Source organism: Nipponia nippon, unplaced genomic scaffold, assembly GCF_047370975.1.
Source record: "Nipponia nippon isolate SJK-2023a ecotype South Korea unplaced genomic scaffold, ASM4737097v1 scaffold_3, whole genome shotgun sequence".
Classification (NCBI taxonomy): domain Eukaryota; kingdom Metazoa; phylum Chordata; class Aves; order Pelecaniformes; family Threskiornithidae; genus Nipponia; species Nipponia nippon.
This window is the reverse complement of record NW_028262347.1, coordinates 10,233,563-10,251,793: the sequence shown is the minus strand read 5'-3', so window position 1 is coordinate 10,251,793 and position 18,231 is coordinate 10,233,563. Positions and strand designations below refer to the sequence as shown.

The 18,231-nt window shown below is 36.4% G+C and overlaps 1 protein-coding gene across 1 annotated transcript in view; it reads right to left on the bottom strand.

The window, feature by feature from the left end:
* SEMA3A (semaphorin 3A) overlaps positions 1 to 18,231 on the bottom strand; it is a 175,258-nt gene that overhangs the window by 121,714 nt on the left and 35,313 nt on the right. The window contains exons 2-3 of the mRNA XM_087765816.1: positions 4,594 to 4,751; positions 1,777 to 1,839 (exon numbers count right to left, since the gene is read on the bottom strand). Of these exons, the coding sequence (XP_087621942.1) occupies positions 1,777 to 1,839; positions 4,594 to 4,751 (221 nt within the window). The remainder of the gene's footprint in view (positions 1 to 1,776; positions 1,840 to 4,593; positions 4,752 to 18,231) is intronic.

Here is an 18,231-nt window from a genome sequence, read left to right as displayed (position 1 = left end):
ACTACCGTTATCCTCAGTTTGGGCTGCACTGTGTCCCAAACTCTGTGCTCCTGTTCTGCCTTATTCTTTTCCATCAGCTCATGGGAGTGCTGCTTCTAATGCACAGGATCGTAGCAGACAACTAAAGCACAAGGGTCACATATAGCATTGGAGTGTGGTATTGGCTTCACCTTTTACTCACGATCAGCAGGTGTAGCCACCCTAATATCACAGGAAGCAAAAGAATCAAGGAGAATAAAATAGTTACAGTATAAATAGTCAAGCATACTACAGTCAGAGGATGAGGACCTGAACTTCACAGCTCACTCCAGAATAATAATGATTTACAAAGAATGGGTTGGAATCAGCCTCGTGCGATATATAAAACATACTCTTTCTTACTATTGTGAATTTCTAAAAATAATTATTAAAAATTAAAATGTATACTTTCATTCTAGGTGCTGAATCTCTTATTAATTTTCTAGGTTTCAACCCCAGCTATAAAAAAAATCTACTTAATGTAATATCATAATACTTAGTATAAGATCAAGCTGCAAGGTTAGTTAATTTGTTCAGACATTTAACACTAGCCTTATTTTTTTTTTTACCTTAAATATTAGATATCCTAGTCCTCACCTTGCAAAGTACTCCTGAAAATTATTTATGAACCTAAAGATGGATTAATTTAAATGTATTATTTCTGTGTAATGAGATAGTATCTGGCACTTTAGCTGTCCCTTCACATATATAGCTTAGCCTATATTTCTTAGTTTTTACCTAAACCACCTCTACTGTTCCCAAATGGCTTTTTATGAAGACAACTGTCCTCTATGGCCTAGGTAAAGACTGATGAAACTATTTTTATTATGACCTAGGAAATTATTCAAATGGAGCTCTCTAGAGGCATATGGTTGGCATTATGAATATTTTACAGAATCATCTCTGAAAATCAGGCCAATAGCATATACACGCGGGGCCAAGTTCCACTCTCAGTTATACCTTGGCAACCACAATGATTTCCCATTTGGCTATGCTATGCAAGTATTTGTTTGGCTTATTGCATGCATGTATTTTTTATCTTTTTTTTCCCTTCTTCAGCCCTGTCTTCCTATTTCCCATATTATTCTTATAAAGAAGACAGTTATTATCAGTGTGGAATGATTACTATTTGGAGGCCACTGACTATGTCTCTCATACCTCATAAATACAGGCAATAAGGTGTACACAGGAATGAGGGAAAATGTACAGAAAATTATGCCTAATGTAATAGTGTCTTTCCTGAGACACCAAAACTGACGCAGAATGTTAAAACCACTTTATCCTCAATCTTGCTATGAACTCCGTGCAGGAAAGAGCTCAGGGAAACCCACTGCCTCCACTGAGATGCCACAAAGAGAAAGCACTTCTTGGAATTCACTATAGGACTGGGACCTGGAGCAGGGCAAAAATAGGTCTAAATATTATGTACCCTGAGATCAGGAGACAATTATACAAGGGTTAATATTTCTCATTCTGATGGCTCTCTTCCCTTCTCGTTCTTGGTTTTGGGGTTTTTTTTTGGTAGATAATTTTTATTTCATTTGCATGATTTCCCTATACAAATTTAAACCCTTGGTCATAAAGACAAAATTTCATTCTTTTGAATAAGAAGGCTGAGATAACTCAGGACTGAAGTTATGGTCGGATGTGTGACCTTACAGAGGAGGAAAAATACTTTAAGAATTAACACAATAAGATATAATAAAATATTTACGATGTTTTATAAAAGAAAAAAACGCTAAAAAGATTTGTACTTACCAGAATATCTTTTCCAGCCCACTTGCACTCATCCCTTCGGGAATGAGATACAGGCCAAACAATCTAAAGACAAAGAACAAAAATCACGTTGTGTTATTTCATGCTTCAATAAGCACAAATTGCAGACCAAATGCTACATAGTGTCTTTACCCAGTTTCTTTTTTACCCATTCTTTTCCTTATTTCCTTTTGTTCCATAAAATTTGTCAACAAAGAAATGAAATGATAGGAGCAAAATAGAAATAATAGGAATCACAGTAAAAACAATCTTGAAATATAGTCTGTATGGTGAATCTCAGCAGTGAATCTTGAATACTAAGGATAAGAGGGTTGATTCTCCATTAAGTGAGTGTTCTTCCACTGTTTTAAATCTGATGTAATGGAATGGAGACTGAGAGCAAAAAATTGCAGATGTGTACTAACAATAAATCGGATCTATGTGAAATGCAATCTCATGTTAGAGTTACAGCATCAGAAATGAGGTGTTTGCCTCTTCAGTGTATCTACTAGTTCACTCTTTTACTAAATTTGGTTAACCAAATAATAAAAAAGAAGCCATGGTTTTTGAAAAGTATCACACCATCAAAATAGAAATGTTTATGCTGTTCCTATAGAGCTACTCTAACACAAGTAAACCTAAACCTAGGTTTACTCTAGTGTTTGCTTAGCAGAAAATGGATCTCACCTCATACAGAGAAAATCCAGAGACCCTCACAGTCAATTATTCATGTTTTTTTGAAAAGCTTTTAGGAATTACATATAGAATAAAACATGATCTTCCCATAAAATGCCAGGCTATTCATTTGGGAGCCTCAGATAATGCAATATGAATGGCCATGAGTCTGGATTACAGCCTTGGTGTTCAATACAGTTTGTTAAAAGAGAGTGAAAGGCAAAGTATTCAAAAAGAAAAGAAAAAAGAATTAATATAGATGTCAGAAGAGGTTGAAGGAGATGTTATACATGAGATTTGAAAATACAGTTTACAACCATGTTTTTAAATTCAAAATTTTCTTAAAACTTAATGAAATCCAAACAGCAATCGAACATCTTAAGTCTATAAAATAAGGCTGAAAATTTTATGAGCACATTCTCTCTCAAAGGATTCCTGCTACTTCCTGTTTCTATTCTCAGCTTAAAATGTGCAGAGACATGTGAAAATTTAAATTTACTAGGTTGAAAAACATTAACCAAACTTCTCAGATTTCCCAAAAGGACCAGTTCAAGTTCAGTTCAAGTTTTGGGCAAAGATTTCTATGTTATGCAAACCAGCATTCTAATCCATAAAATGAATGGCTAGATGTTCTTTTTCCTTATTCTCACAGCACAATATTTTCCTCTAATTTGGTTTAAAAGTCAGCTAAATAGAACAATTTTTAATGGACTGGAAAGTTTGGCTCTTTGAGTTGTGCTCCTTTGGAGTCATATGATGGTATCAGCATTTAGACAGAAACACAAGTTCTTTTTTACATGGTGGAAGCAACAATTGGTGAAGTTTGAGCTCAAGTGCAGCACTGGCTGCATTGGGATTTTGATCGAAGTTTCTTCAGTGACCCTCCTGCCTTTAATAACCAGATCCCCAAATTCTTTAAGCCTTTTGTCTATTCTTAAATCTAAAGTCTAAATTGTAAGTCTATTCTTTAAGTCTGTTGCCAACATTCAGTTCCATGTTACCAACAGCACTTGTTTATTTAATATAGTAATAATTGCATATAACTTCAAATAGCGTCCTAAAGGTATCTGAATATGTAAGTATGTAAGATACAATTCCTCCCATTCTGCAGAGCTGTTTTCTGCAATGGAAACACCTTCCTTCCTTTAATTATTCCAGATGTTTTGCACATTAAGCTATCAATCCCTCAGAGAATTCAAATAAATAGCTAGTTTCCTTTATAGCTGCTCTAAAGAGAATAGAAAAGAAAATACCCGGTTTTCCTTTTATCCTTTTTCCTTAGAGAATACAAATGAATAGCCTGTCTTCCCTCTGAACAGAAAACACAAAGTATTTATTGCTATCATCTTAGGAAGCTAATAGTCAAACGGGCAAAAGGTCAGGAACACCAAGAAAAAAAAATCCCTGGGTATTGAAGCAATATATCTCTCATAAAAGGGTACTCTCTGGATTTTAAAATGTGCCATCAAAATACTTAAACATAACAAATCAACCTCCATCCTATTGTTTACTTTCTTAGCTTTTTGTTTTATTAAAATAAATGAAAAATGAAATTATTTATTTAGGCTCCAACAAAGGAACATCACTGAACTGTTTGTCAGCTTTTAATTTGTCACCAACTTTTACTGGAAAATTATACTCTCCATCAAGAATGGCAAGCTTTTATGGACCTATTCCTCTTTTATTAATACTGAATCTATTGTGGTTTGAAAGCAACAGAAGCAGAGTGCCTACAAGTACTGGGTTAAAGAAGAGAAATCAACACTTAGACTCCCAAACACCTTCTTTTTATCTTCAAACAAATACAGAGTAATAAGGCCTTTCTTGTGTAAACTGTCATAATAGTTGTTTGGGTTTTTAGCAGTAAATATGAAAGTATGTCTCGTTTGGGAAATAGCTGGATTATTCACTTGTCATTTACTTTTTCATAGTCTGAAAAAAACATTGTAGATTATACAGTCATAGGTTATAGGCTCATTATACATTTCTCTTCGTAGAGTCAGCAAATGTTTTTGTTGTAATAGTATTCCTGACATCCAAACACTTGCTACATAATTCATACAGTGTCCAATATAACCTGATTAATAACAATTCTGCAACATTAAAAGTATATATTTACATTGTACAAAACATGAATGAAAGTACCTTTTGATATTCCTTGATGTTAACCAGGTTGAAAGAAAATATGTGATCCTTTGCTCCAACATACAGCCGACTCCGTTCTTCATCCAAGAGGAAAGTATGGTAACTGGAGCTATTAGTGAGTCCATTGAAATGGATTATATTGTTGGATTCCAACATTTCTGTAAGATAAAGGTAATACTGTCCTTATTAATATTGTCAAATATAATACAGACTTATATTTTGATTTGTACGGATTTTATTTCAGGAATTTATACTTATGGAGTAAAAACCAGTGGAAGCGTTATGTACCTGGGCCCGTGAATGTTTTTATTTCAAGTACCCAAACTGCTTGTGAGATTCAGCTCTACACAAAGGTCAAAACATCAGTGAAATCAATTAAAATCCTGTATGAGGTTTTAGGTGGTAATATTCTATCCGTGTAACTCATCAATTGTTGGACAAAGTTCAATTTTCTTCGATCAATGACATTTACAAGGATAAACCTGAGGATAACCAGCCGATAAAAAACACATCTAAACACAAAATCTCCTACTTCCAGCATACAAACTATTTCATACAGATCTGTAAGTTATGAGAAAGGGAATGACTAGTTGACAAGAGAAAATAACATGTACAACCTATTCTTACATTTATTACTGTCTTCCCAGCTTACTGACACAGGCAGCATGTTGTTCCCTTCCTTGGAATTGTGTATTTATCCATCACAAAAATAAAACTAGAGAAGTTAATTTTGCTTTTGTTTAAGCTCAAGAATAATTTTCTAGTTCTCATACTCCTCACAGAGCTGTTGCACTTGCCGAGGACAGGATTTTTTTTAAGTACAAGGATCCACAGAATGCTCTTAGCTATTCACAAACATTAACAGACATACACATTTTCCTGAAACTGCTTAAAAATAATTTTTCCATAAGATAATACAGACCATATTAGTATAAACTTTCATGAAAACACTCCTTCTTTGTTCCTGTCTATCTACATTCATATCGGGACCAAAGCCAAACCATCTCTATCATTTGAAGGCATGTCTGCACTAGTAAGTCATCGATAAACTTTCCCTGTAATGACAAATGCTACATGGTTCAAGCCCCGACCTTGTGATGTATAGAGGGAAACACGCAGTCTCAGGAGCAGGAGCAGTTCCATCGATGCCAGTGCAGCTCCTCACACAGCGCCCATGAGGACAGATGAGAAAGGGATCTAATACATCGGGATCCAACGGCTGATGGCTAGAGGGCACAGCCAGACCGTCAGGCGTCTAACGTTTGTGTTAGCTCCGCCATATGTGCAAGCCAAGGACACGTGTCGCTCCTCTCAAAACAGCTGCCAAATGCCTAGATGTCTAGGCTTTGCCTAACAGTGCAGCTACCTGCTATGACTTTTTGGCTTTCAATAAGATCGCTCCCATTTTCCACCATTACTCCAATTGATGAGTGAGCGTAAGATAGCATTCCCTGTGCTGCTAAAAATCAAGCTGAAGCAGCTGTTAAAACAGCAGCTTCTGCTTAATTTTCTTTTTAAATTAATTTTCTTTCTTTTTTTTTCCCCACTTCTTTTGTTTTAACTAGAACACAGAAGATGTTAGCTGGGGCTTTTTTGGACTGCCATATTAGTGGTACTAATGATTTTACAGAATTTCAGCACTTGCAGCTTAGTAGTAGTCCCACAGATGTTGAACCTATTTTTTACATTCACTTATACCAGGTGAAGCAGGCTGATACTCTCTAATGGCAAGAATTAGTAGGCAACATATTCAAGGAAGATAAAGATGACACTAGAGCTGGACACCATTCAGGTTAGCTTTGCCCCAGAATTCTTTGCACTTATTTGGAAAAACTCACTAGCACCAGAAAGAGTTAAGTTGTGTAGAAGTGTAGCAAAGTGTCAGAGCATGCACTATATTTTGTTCCTTATTCTACGTTTTTTCTCGCTAGATATAGCTATACATTTGTATTACAGAATACTTTTTAAAACTTATACTGCTCAAGACTTAAGTTCTCTTTTTTTTTTTTAAATGTAACAAGAAAAAATCAAATCACCCCAAGCAGTCTTGTCAAAATAATTCTTCTGGCTTCCTGCCAAGTTCTAGAATTTGATTGTATTGTCCTCCAGTTCACTTATTTGCATTTTGTTAGAGACTTTACTAATTCTCTTTACGTTGTAATGACTGATTCAGATGTTGAATGTCGACTTGCTGAATAGTGAGTGATGCAGATGATTGATTGCTTAACTTGTCTTAAAACTCTCTTGGCTAGAAATGCTTTGCTGTCATCTGTATCTGATCATTTTTCTTATAATACAGCTGTCAAAAACCTTTGTAATTTTTTCATCTTTCTCGGTTTGAACTTGCATAGGTATGATTCTGCCCTTTGTGACTGTGGCGTAAAGACAAGTGTCTGCTGAAGTCAATGTTACACAAATGTAAAACTGATATAAATGGAAAGAAGACCAGTTAGGCATACGGCTACTTGGTTTAAAACAAGCTTGATATGATTTTGCTAATGCAGAGTTCTAAATATTCACATCTACAGATGGTGATTGATGTTTTCTTTTCTTTCTAATTCTGATGAAAAATGCCAGATCATAACATTAGAGTCTAAGGTTTATTATGGCCAAGAGTAAATTACATCATCATCTTCACTGTTCATATGTCTCCACAGTGTAACTTAAAAGAACCAGGTGTAGCTGTGCAGGGAAATATACATATGTATGTTTTTCTTTTCATTTTCTGTGACTCTTCAGAGTATGCAACAATGTTAAAGGTAACACTGGTGGGTTTTTTGTGAACTTGCAATTTAAAATAAAACTAAAAGCCAAATCCCTGTTGTCTTCTCTAAGATTAGGACATTTCTCCTGGGTTTTAATCCAGTATCTGTCGTATTGTCCATTATTGACTTTTGCAGGAGATGACCAGATTTCCATGGTCTGTTACTCAAAAAATTAGGCCTAAGCATATCCCAAGCAATGTATTTCAAATCATGTGAAATTAGGTTTCTCCTTATCAGGAATCAAGTTGAGAATATAGGTTGAGCAGAAAAATGTCATTTGGGTGCTGATGATTCTCATTCTCTACTAATTCAGTTAGGATTGAGTTACATCAGAACTAAGAGGTGAAAACCTAAATAATCTCTGCAGTTCCTCTGCTGTTTACTCCAACTTACACATATTTCTCCAGTGATGAATATGGCTTCATATGACATTCTGGAAAGGGCTGTTGAAGAGCAAAACAATGGCATTTGCACAATCAATACAAATTAAGTATTCCACTTCCTCAAATTAATTAGTTTCAAAGTGTTTACCATCCAGTGTCTTTTCAGTATCCAGCCAATGACTATCACTGAGAGAACGACAGAAACAGCAGAGACAGGGCACACTCCCAGAAGGGCACAGACATCCATCAATTCTGTTAAATGTCGATCAGTCATGATAGCAAGGTACATGGCTGATCAGTGCTAAAATAAACCAAGATTTACAACAAAGATTGCATTGCAATGCCAAGAGGAAAATGATGAATGCCTTCAATAAATCAATGAAATTAATACTGTCTACTATGCATACCCTAATTCTTTTCCATTTTTTGTTGCAATTGTTCTTATTAAAGGTATTAAAGCATATCTACGACCTATGCAGACAGATAATGGTTCCCTGTACTTAAAGTATTTTTTTTTGCTTCCTCTATGCTTTGTCCAGCTATTTTTATTGCAAAGATGGTAACATTACTCCACCAGATGTTGCAGCCAAGTAACATTTCTTCAGTAATTGCTCAGAGAGCATTTTCTTATTTCCTTTTGACACATCCTCAGCTGTAGTCATGCCTGTTGTTTTGAACAGGAATAAATGAACCCTATAAAGCTAACCACTGCACATTATGACTGTAGTATTGTCTATAAAATGCTGTATGAGGTACATTTAGAGTGGGTGGTGATATTTTGAAGGTAATAAAGACTTCATTGCTTTTGTTATTGGTACTTACTTCCCACATTTATTAAGAGTGTTGCAGATGACCAAAACTAATGGATTGAAATGCACTATATCTTAAAAAACCATCATATTATAATGAATTTTCACTTGTGATGATCACTGAAAACAGCTGGAGGGTGAGTTTCTTAGGGTTTGTGGGACAGATTCTCTTACTAACCACTTCACTTCAACTACCTTTAATTCACAGTCCTGACTTGCTTGCTCCATCTCACTCTCCTTTCTCTGCCAGTGTCGAACCTTGGAGTATTTGACCTTTTTCAATATGCCTTTCTTTAGACTCTGCATGGCCTTTCTCCTATTAACTGATGTTTCTGTTGATCCAGTCTGGCTTGTGTTAGAGCATTGACTTTGCCAGGCCAAGCTGGCAAATTTACAGAAGAAAAGCAGTCCCTAATTCTTGCCTTCCTTTTAATACATGGTTATTTAATTTGCTAATGGAATCGCAACTTAATAGTATGTATATGCACAGAGGGCCAAATTCCTGCAGTGAAATCCATGGAGGTATGCATGCACAAGGAATGTAGATTTGGTTTATTTTTATGACACTTTTTTCATTAAAGAATAAGCCAGAAAACCACAGCTATAGCTAAGATGAATGCAGTCAGGCAGATCCTGAGGTTTGCTTTATCCGTGGTTGGTATTCCACTGTAAACCTTGTTTTATGTCTGTGTTCCTTCAGTGGAGTTTGTCAAGAGGAGAACATAACAAAAGAAAGCCATCTTATTTTTTACTTATCTACTACCAGGCGAACTATCTTTTCAGTGAGAGGGAGTTTGTCTGTGTAACAAGTTAGAAAATTTGTGAGCCTTGGCCTGCGTTCCTGTTATAGACTTCACAATAACATGCTAGCCAAGATTATTTTTGTTGATAAGGATCAAAAGGCCATATCAATTTCTAGCAAAATCAGAGGAAAGGTCTCCCAGCTTCCTCACTAGGATTCAGATCTGGCCCGGTCCTATTACTGGTGACTCTGCAGAGTGACTGGATTATACAGGCAGTTCTGCTCGTCATAACACGCTTGTGAATAAAATGAGTGGGTTGCTGGTTGCACAAAATTCTCGACCTTCATTCTTTTGCCAGCAACGATAAGATCTCGCTGTGTATCTCCTAGCAGTAGATAAAAGATGAGTCAATGCGTATTATGCCATCAAACAGGGATTTTGCTGAATTGTGAGCAATGCCTCCCACAACGTCATGCTAGAACATTTCCTTCTTCTCTCGCCAGGCTTTTACTTTGGCTACAGAATATCAGGTGGCCGCATGTTTGTACATGCATTTGTTGCTTACACAGATGCATATTGTGCCTGTTCTGTATATCAGCATGTATATCTGTCTAAATAATCCCAGGTATAAATTAGTCCTTACTCATTGAGTGATTATTTGCTGAATTCTAAGATACTCATTCTACTGTGCAAGGAAAGAAGTGGATATTTTAACTTCCAGCCTCTCCTGTAGCTTGCCCATTTTATTGATCTGAGTGTAGATGGTGAAGTCTGCCCCGTCAAACAGTTAAGGAAAAGGCAGGGACTGGCAGGAAATCAAGACAGCTTCCTGCAAGGCATTAGCCAGCAGCACTTATTTGGCAAAACCAGGGAGATAAGCAGGGAAAAGGCACCAGATTTGTTGTGAGTCCATTCCCCATCCAAAAGAGACAACGGCTACCATGCACAGAGTGGGATATTTCAGTGGGGTTTTTCCATATATTATAAAAGTGGACAGAAACTAACTCAGATGGGTGCTTGTCAGGTGTCTGAAATCAGGTGAGCTTGTCACCATCCCAAGTCTAACGCTTAGTAACATGGCCAATAGCCTGAAGGATAACTTTTTTTTTTTTATTTTTCCCCAGGATTTGACTACTTTATACCTCCATTACTTTCCTTCATCCTCAGACATCACTGGGACCTTAGGATCTAGCCCATAGTAAGGAGAATGGTTCAGCTGCCCACTCTAAGAAAAAACAAGAATCTGGCTAACAGTCTATGGTATAATTCAAACTTCTACAAAGTAATTAATTAAAAAAAAAGACAGCTAATTTATCCATTGTTTAATATTTCTTTCGAGAAAAAATAAAAAAATAAAAAAATAATTGCAGAAACCTTTGTTTTGTTATATCTTTTACTTTAACTGGTCAGGCTATCAGTCTTTTAGTAACATCTAAACTGTTCCAATATTTCCAAATTATTTTTGGCAATTAGCCTTTGATTTCATATTAGGAGCAGAAGAAAAAAGACACAGAAAAATTATCAAAACCCCCCCAAAAACCTTATGCTTTCACATAATCTTAGAATTACACTGCTTGGGAATATCAGAAAGTGATCAGTTTTATCTGAAATGAAACAAAAAACAGGTTTATAAAGTGTATGAGATCACATAGTGCAATAAGTGGTTTATCCATTTTTAGAAATGTAACATGAAAACTTTTGTAATCAGCACCTTTGGTTTTTTGCTACATTATGAGCCAGATAAACTTGAAACTACACAGCATTTGTTGTTGATGGCAATTCAGTGTTATTGTAATTTGAATGAGATAAATCACTGCGAGAAAAGGGAGGGTTATCTTATCAGTAATCAAAATACAATTGGAACAGAGCCTCTCACAGCTGTTCAATCAGTCCTAGCTTTCATCCTCTTCATCTACCTTACCATAATAGTTGCCAATCACCTGGTTTCACTGAACTCTTACTGGAAGTAGAAAAAAACAGAACCATTTTTTTTTTGCTGTAAAACTTTTGTTTCTGAGAGAACATTTAGTTCAGAAACATAGTTCAGGGAACTATGTTTTCATTACAATTTGTCAATTAGAAGTAGATAGGACAAGATATACAGTTTTTAGTGCACTCATGATGTAAACCAAGCATTTTAAATGAAACACTCCTGCCTACCTTCCACTGCAGCAAAGAAAACTTGAGGGCCATGAGTATAGTTTGATTAAAACCAGATACTTGGAAGGAGGAATGTTGCACCAATGTTTTGTTTCAGTTACACCGGCATAAGCATGGACTCCTTTGACTTCAAAATACTGATGCATATGTTTTTTATACTGTAAAACTGAGAGAAGATTTTAGCTCATTAATGTCAGCGCTATTTAGCTACATGACAGCCCTTAAAGTGTTCTTGATTTGAATAATTGAAGGGGTCACATAATATTTCAAAGACATAAAACATTTAGATTTTTAAAGCCAACCTGTTTTCCCTTTATTATTTGCATTATTTATCCTTTTTGTCTCTGAAAGTGAATCCAGATTATCCCTATTGCTCAGTGGTTTTCTTATAAAACATGAGAAATATTAACCGCTGAGCTAAACAAAGACTTGTAAAGCTTGATTTCATACATTTCTAAAATTATTGTAACATCCCATATTATGAATTTGGCTTTGTGAGAAAGGTTATGGCACATATTTAATTGTGAACTTCACAGGCATTTAAGCGCAACATTGTTAGAAAATCACAGGTAATAAATATTGCCTATAGCATTTTTGTGTGTATGATGAATCAGGCAGAAATATATGATGGCAAAAAGAGACCAGGATCTAGTTTTACTAAGCAGTTATCTGTCTAATGGAAAAATTATCTGGCTTAAGATTTGAGTAGGTAACACCTTCACTACCTCCCATTTGTGCTGGTATAAGGAATGCTCAGAAGAAGTAATGGAAGTGATGCATTGTACCAATGAGCCCCCAGCTGCTAAGGACAACACCTATAATGCTCAAGGTTTTCTAAAATGTGGCAAAATAATATGGCAAAATAGTGAGCTAGTGAGAGTGGTTTCTAAACATGCTAACTCAAATAGCAGAAACACTGTAGGCGTATTAACTCAGCCCTCTACCTTGGGTAATATATCCTCAATGAGTTTGATTAGCTCAACGTGGCACTGCATGACCCTAAATTGCACCATCTGAGTGAGCTAGCACAGGTAAACAGCCAGCTAAATCCCATTCTTTAAGTAACTCAGTTATCAGATCTAGTTAGCAGTTCATCAGTTCTCAGCTACTTGTATGATACTGCTGGAAAGTGTCTTCAAGGAGCAGAACCGGTACTGGTTATCAAGAAAGTGAAATTGTGGGTAGTTGTCACTTCAGGGATTACCTTATCTATAAACAGTATCATCTTTGTCTCATTAAATATCATATCACAGAGGCATGAACACCTTTTCAATGACTAACAGCACAGATAGCTGTTTTCACAGGGCACAAATGTATTTCCTTTGGCCATGTGGGGATGAGATGGGAAGACTGTCACGTCCTATCCTCTGCATGGCCTATCTGCATGTCAGGTCCAAGCGTAGCATGGAGCACAGTTTTTACTTACTGGCTGTTCCCCAAAAAAGCAAGACACAGATTTCCAATTCATGAACTTTTTCTCACAGAACATAGGCAAAGCAGGAAAGGAACTATTGCTTTATAAGCACACCTACTTGCTCAAAATATTGACCGTGCTGCAGTATAGGCACTCCTGAGCTAGCCTGAAACATGCTTATGTACTTGTAGTGTCTAACAACATGGGCTAAGAGGCCAGCAAAGATGAATTGATTTTGCTCCTCCTCTAATTGTGCTTCGATGAAGCTGCATGTTGAATGACTAGGATGTTACATCAGGCTAAGCAGGCAAGCTCCTTTGAAGTTAGCTCAGGGGGTAGAACTATACTTTGTCATAATCATGATAATGAATGAAAGTCAGAGATATTCAATGCAAAGACAAAATGTCTACATGCTGGTTTTTGCACAAGTACAATTTGAAAAGTTTTAGGTTTGTTTATTTATTTATTTTTAAAGTCAGTTCCTTTTCCAAAGAACTATTATTTCTGAAAAAAAAACTTCTTAGGTGAAAATAAAACTCTTGGGGTAATGTCAAAACCTGTCAAGATGTTTGGGGACTACTAAGTAACAAACTACTTAACATACCATGATGTTTTAGAAAATTCCTTTCTGAAAAGCTGGCCTAGAGAAAAGGTCAGTTCATTTTTTTTTCTCATTCATCTCTTAACAACACTGTCCTTTATTCTAAATTCCTAACAATTGAACCTGAAAGTCCAAAATCCAGTCAGTGCCTTTACGATACACAGACCATGGACAATTAGGAATCAAAAGTAACAACACTGTCAATAAGTGTATTGGAGATGCAGTTGTGATGAAAAAAATCCTTTCCCCTGAAAGTGTATACCTTTTTCAGGGCAAAGAGTATTAAGGTTTTTTCTAACTCTTAAAGAAATCTTGGTTTCGGGTACCAAACCAATGTACTTCAAAACCAAGTGAGCTCATTTAAAAAAATTAATAAATATGAGGTGCTAAGTTTGTTACGGATATCAGGGGATATTTTCAAAAAGCCCAGTGGTTCTATTTTCAAGTGGGACTTTGGTATTTGACAACCAAGTTACCATTGACTCTTGGTGAGACTGATGGGGTAGGTCCGTGAAGGATTTATATGTCAAATTCGAGACAGTGTGAGACCGAGGGTAACCTGCAGTGGGTGAGTGTGAACTCTTTACTGGCATAACAGGCTGCAAGAAAGAGCGTCTCTCTACAGCCTAAAATACTGTGATGTAGGGAAAAATACAGCAGAGGTAGATTCAGTCTAAAATTAAAGAAGTCCTTTTTTGATTTTTTTTTTTTTATTACTGAGCTGACAATATAAAACTGCAGAAATTATTTACTAAAGTGAATTAGTTAATATGGTCAGTAGGGTTAGGAAGCTTCCCTGCAAATTTAGTTGCATATGCAAAATTGCAAAATAGAATAAGTAGTACTTGAGTTTTCAGAACTTCAGGGACAGATTTATCATAGAAAATGCATTTGACCTGCTTCAAAAAAAGGTCTTTTTATGCTTGAAAATCATGTATGAAACTCCTATGTCTATCTGTCTAACAACTCTTCAAAGTTCTGTGATTAATAAGATGCAAATAGACTTTGGGGTAGTTCTGTTTGTAGGTAAATCGTTATATTTTGTATAGCAGCTGGCTAGATGGACTGTGTCCAGCTTTTCTTATATGGGTACAAATCAGTGACCTCATATTTTCAATTTCAGACATAGCTATCAACACTCCTTCTGTTAAAATTTGTTTTTGCAGAGTGGAATCGACCCTTCACTTTGATCACGTATCCAGCACTTTGAGGAATTGTCTTTTCACATTAATAGAACGGATGAGTAAAATTTATGCTTGGATTTACATCCTTCTCTCTTCTGATAGCTCTTGTTTCTTCTAATGCACAGGGAAGGGTTTGGATGAATTTCAGCAAGGGGCTTAAAGCACTGACTGCAGTTAAACACTCTGTGTAGCTCAGATACATATACACACAGCTCTGCTAATGCACTTTAATCGCAGCGAAATAAAGGAGGGACTTCTAACCGCTTGCACAGAACTCAGTGCCAAAATAGAGTAAGTGATGATGCTCAGTTTTGCTCTTAATTTACCCTAATGAAAGTCAGTGGAGTTACACCACAGATAAAAGCATCTGATTGCTGCGGTTCTGCAATGTGTGGAACATATTTAGTGCCCATTACATTAAATATTACTTCAAATTAGTTACCATTATTTATCAAATGTTTCCAGTGGTACCTACAACCTGTTAGGTTAGGTTCTGTACATCAAAAAGGAATTTCCAGTTCTTCCCTTCCATCCAAATTTCATAAACATAATTAATAATCAAATAGCAGCAAAGCCCCCAATACCATTTTTCAACTCAAAGTGAATGTTCTCATGCTTAATGATGCTCTATCAATCAAAGTTTTAAATTTTTTTCAGGTTACACAAACCAAACTAGTTCTACTTTCAATGTTTTTGTAATTATTACACACTCAAATGGGGAACAAGAAATTTCTAATTAACTGCTAGATTCAAAATGGAAAAAAAAAAACTTAAATATAATTTTTACATTAATTTTCTGGATTCTGGCCATACTACAAAGGGGCTGGGAGGAGTGCATTTCTACCTAACATTTCATGACATGAAAGCAAATTATGAACTGTAATTCTGATAACACCAGGAAATTATAGTGCAAAGTGCTTTAACTAGTTTTAAAATCTCCCCAGAAATGTCTTAATCAACTTCACACAACACACAGTTAAGCCATGGAAATTCTTTACATGGGCTATTGTAGAAGGCAAAATTATTTAGAGTTTCAAGGGGCAAAATGATAAGATCAAGCAAAAGAAATCCTTAAAAGGCTATTAAATTTAGAGAGACAGCCTCTTGATCACCAAGTTCCTGAAATTCAAATTGTAGGAGACTTAGAAAGTATTAGTGGGGAACTATCATTATGTGATTGACCTAACCCTACTAACTTCTACTATGGAGAATCCCTATTATGGAAACCCTATACTATGTGTTTGTTTTGGCTGTGGTTGGAGACAGCATATTTCCCTCCTAGTCACATGCGGATAAAAGTGCAGCCATGACTTGAGTCTTGAGAAGAAAAGTGAAGATGCGAGACGTGAAACGTCATTCAGCAAAATAACTGCTGCCACCCCCTTCTCGCCTGGCCCATGCTCTGTGGCTGCCAGTGGGGCCTCCCTGACCCATCCTCCTCCCCACTCTGCCTCCCCTCCTCAAAGTCTTTGGGGCCTCCCTGGGTGAGTGGAAGTATTTGCAAACAGCATCATTTCACGCTGATTGAATCCATCTTCTGTAACAGCATTTCAACCTCTAATTCTTTCTAAATACCTTTTGTTTTGAAATAACTTGTCCATATTTTAAGTGAACTTGTTCATCTTTTAAGTGAACACCAGAAAGACCCATCAGCAATTTCCAGTAGAGATGGAAGAGGGAAAGTGAGTGGATTATCAGCACTCAGGTAGCACCTGCTGTCTGTCTGGGCTTAATGCACGACAAGATTTGGATACAACTTTGTGGTGCTTGACCTCAGAGCACAAGTTCATTTGCTTAAAGACATGTCAATGTAAATACAGTTGGATTTGTTTGAACACCAAATCACCCGGTGCATCAGGCTCTATTTAAAGCAGCTTCAGAGGGGGATTGAAAGATAACTGAAAGTAACTTTAGGGTGTTTTGACTCCAAGCACACTTGGCCAGTCCCACCTGAACCAGCTCGTAGCAGGTTCCTGGTGGATGCTGTCAGCTGAAATGGCCAAACTGCAGCATGTCCAGCCACATCTCCTCCCACCTTCTCCAGCAAATGTCAGTAAGAGAGAGGTGACATGCATACAAATTAAAATTGAAAAAGTGAAAATACTGTTCCAAAAACAAGCAATATTTTGTTCAATGAAATTAACTGGGAGGGGAGAGGGGGAAAGCTGGTGTGACTGCCTACCATGCTAGAAATTCACCTGTTCCCAGTTAATTTTTTTTAAATTCTTTTCCTCTCTCTTTGTACTAGCACAAAGGAGGTCTAGTCCACACCACTGATCCAAGGTGTCTCATCAATCTAAATAAATGACAGTTTATTCTTTGCAACAACACAATAGCATCATTATCTTCAGTGTTAGCATCAGGAAGAAAGTTCAGTGGAATTTTGCAACAGGGAAGAGAAATAATGAAAGTTTTATGTTTTCTGAGGCTCCAGTGGAATATCAATGAGAATCAGTATATCATTTTTTGCTCAAGCCACAAAAACTGCACTTTTCTTACCAAGACAGAGATCAGAAATCACATTCATATCATTTACTCCCGGTCCCTGGCAGAACAGAAGCCTTTAGAGGATGACCTGTAGGCTGAAGGTATTGATGAAATGGCCTAGGCACACTGAAATGGAAAGCAGGGTTTGCTTTCTTTTTTTTGTTGTGTAAAATGACAATTACCAAAACATAACAATTTCTGCAAAATGTACTGTGAATTTTAATTTAGTTCATTTTTTCACACTCTACATTTCTTTGCACTTTGAGTGTTTTAAAACAGGACCATTTTTCACCTGAATTCAGGAAACATTCTCCATTGGCACCAAATTGCCACGCCTGCACAATGAGTTTAATGAATTGCTTACGCAGGTTGTGTAGCCTCAGTGTAAGTTTGGTTTATGTAAAGGACACATTAAAAATTGGAATGTTTTGGGGGAAAAGGCAGCGCACTTTCCACTTACCCTTCCAGACCCAATGATATTATTCATTCTCAGCAGCTCCGCTGGTTACTCTGCTAATTTCCCTCCAAAAGAAAGCTCCTTTGGGTGCAATATTCAAGTGTATATATATGTCAACTGCCGCACAGGCTTCCAAATGCCCACATTGATCCAAGATACCATGAGTCACTGTTGACAGATGAGGAACATTCACACAAAACCTCCGCTGAAAGTTAAAGGAGAGCTCACATTTTTCCTTGATGGTCACACACTAACACACTGTGGTTAATGTATACTCCTGAGATTTGCAAAAAAAAAATTTAAAAATAATATTTTAAAGTCGCAATTCACCTAAAATTGAACAGGACACTGATTCAGTGTTTCCAAATTAAAGCAACACTGGGTGGTTCCAAATAAGTTCTAAAGGGCCAGATTTCAGCTGACAGAAATTGGTATAACTCTATTGCTCTGTTGCTTTTAGTAAACTCAAATTAATTTACAGCAGATGTGGATATAACTTAAAGTCTTAAACTGAAATGTACTAAGTGTGTCTCTAAAATACCTTATCATCTAGCAGGATTTTGATTAAATCTAGAATAAACTAACATCACAATAAAGCTTCTACATGTTTATAATGTTTGAAGACTAAGTAATAC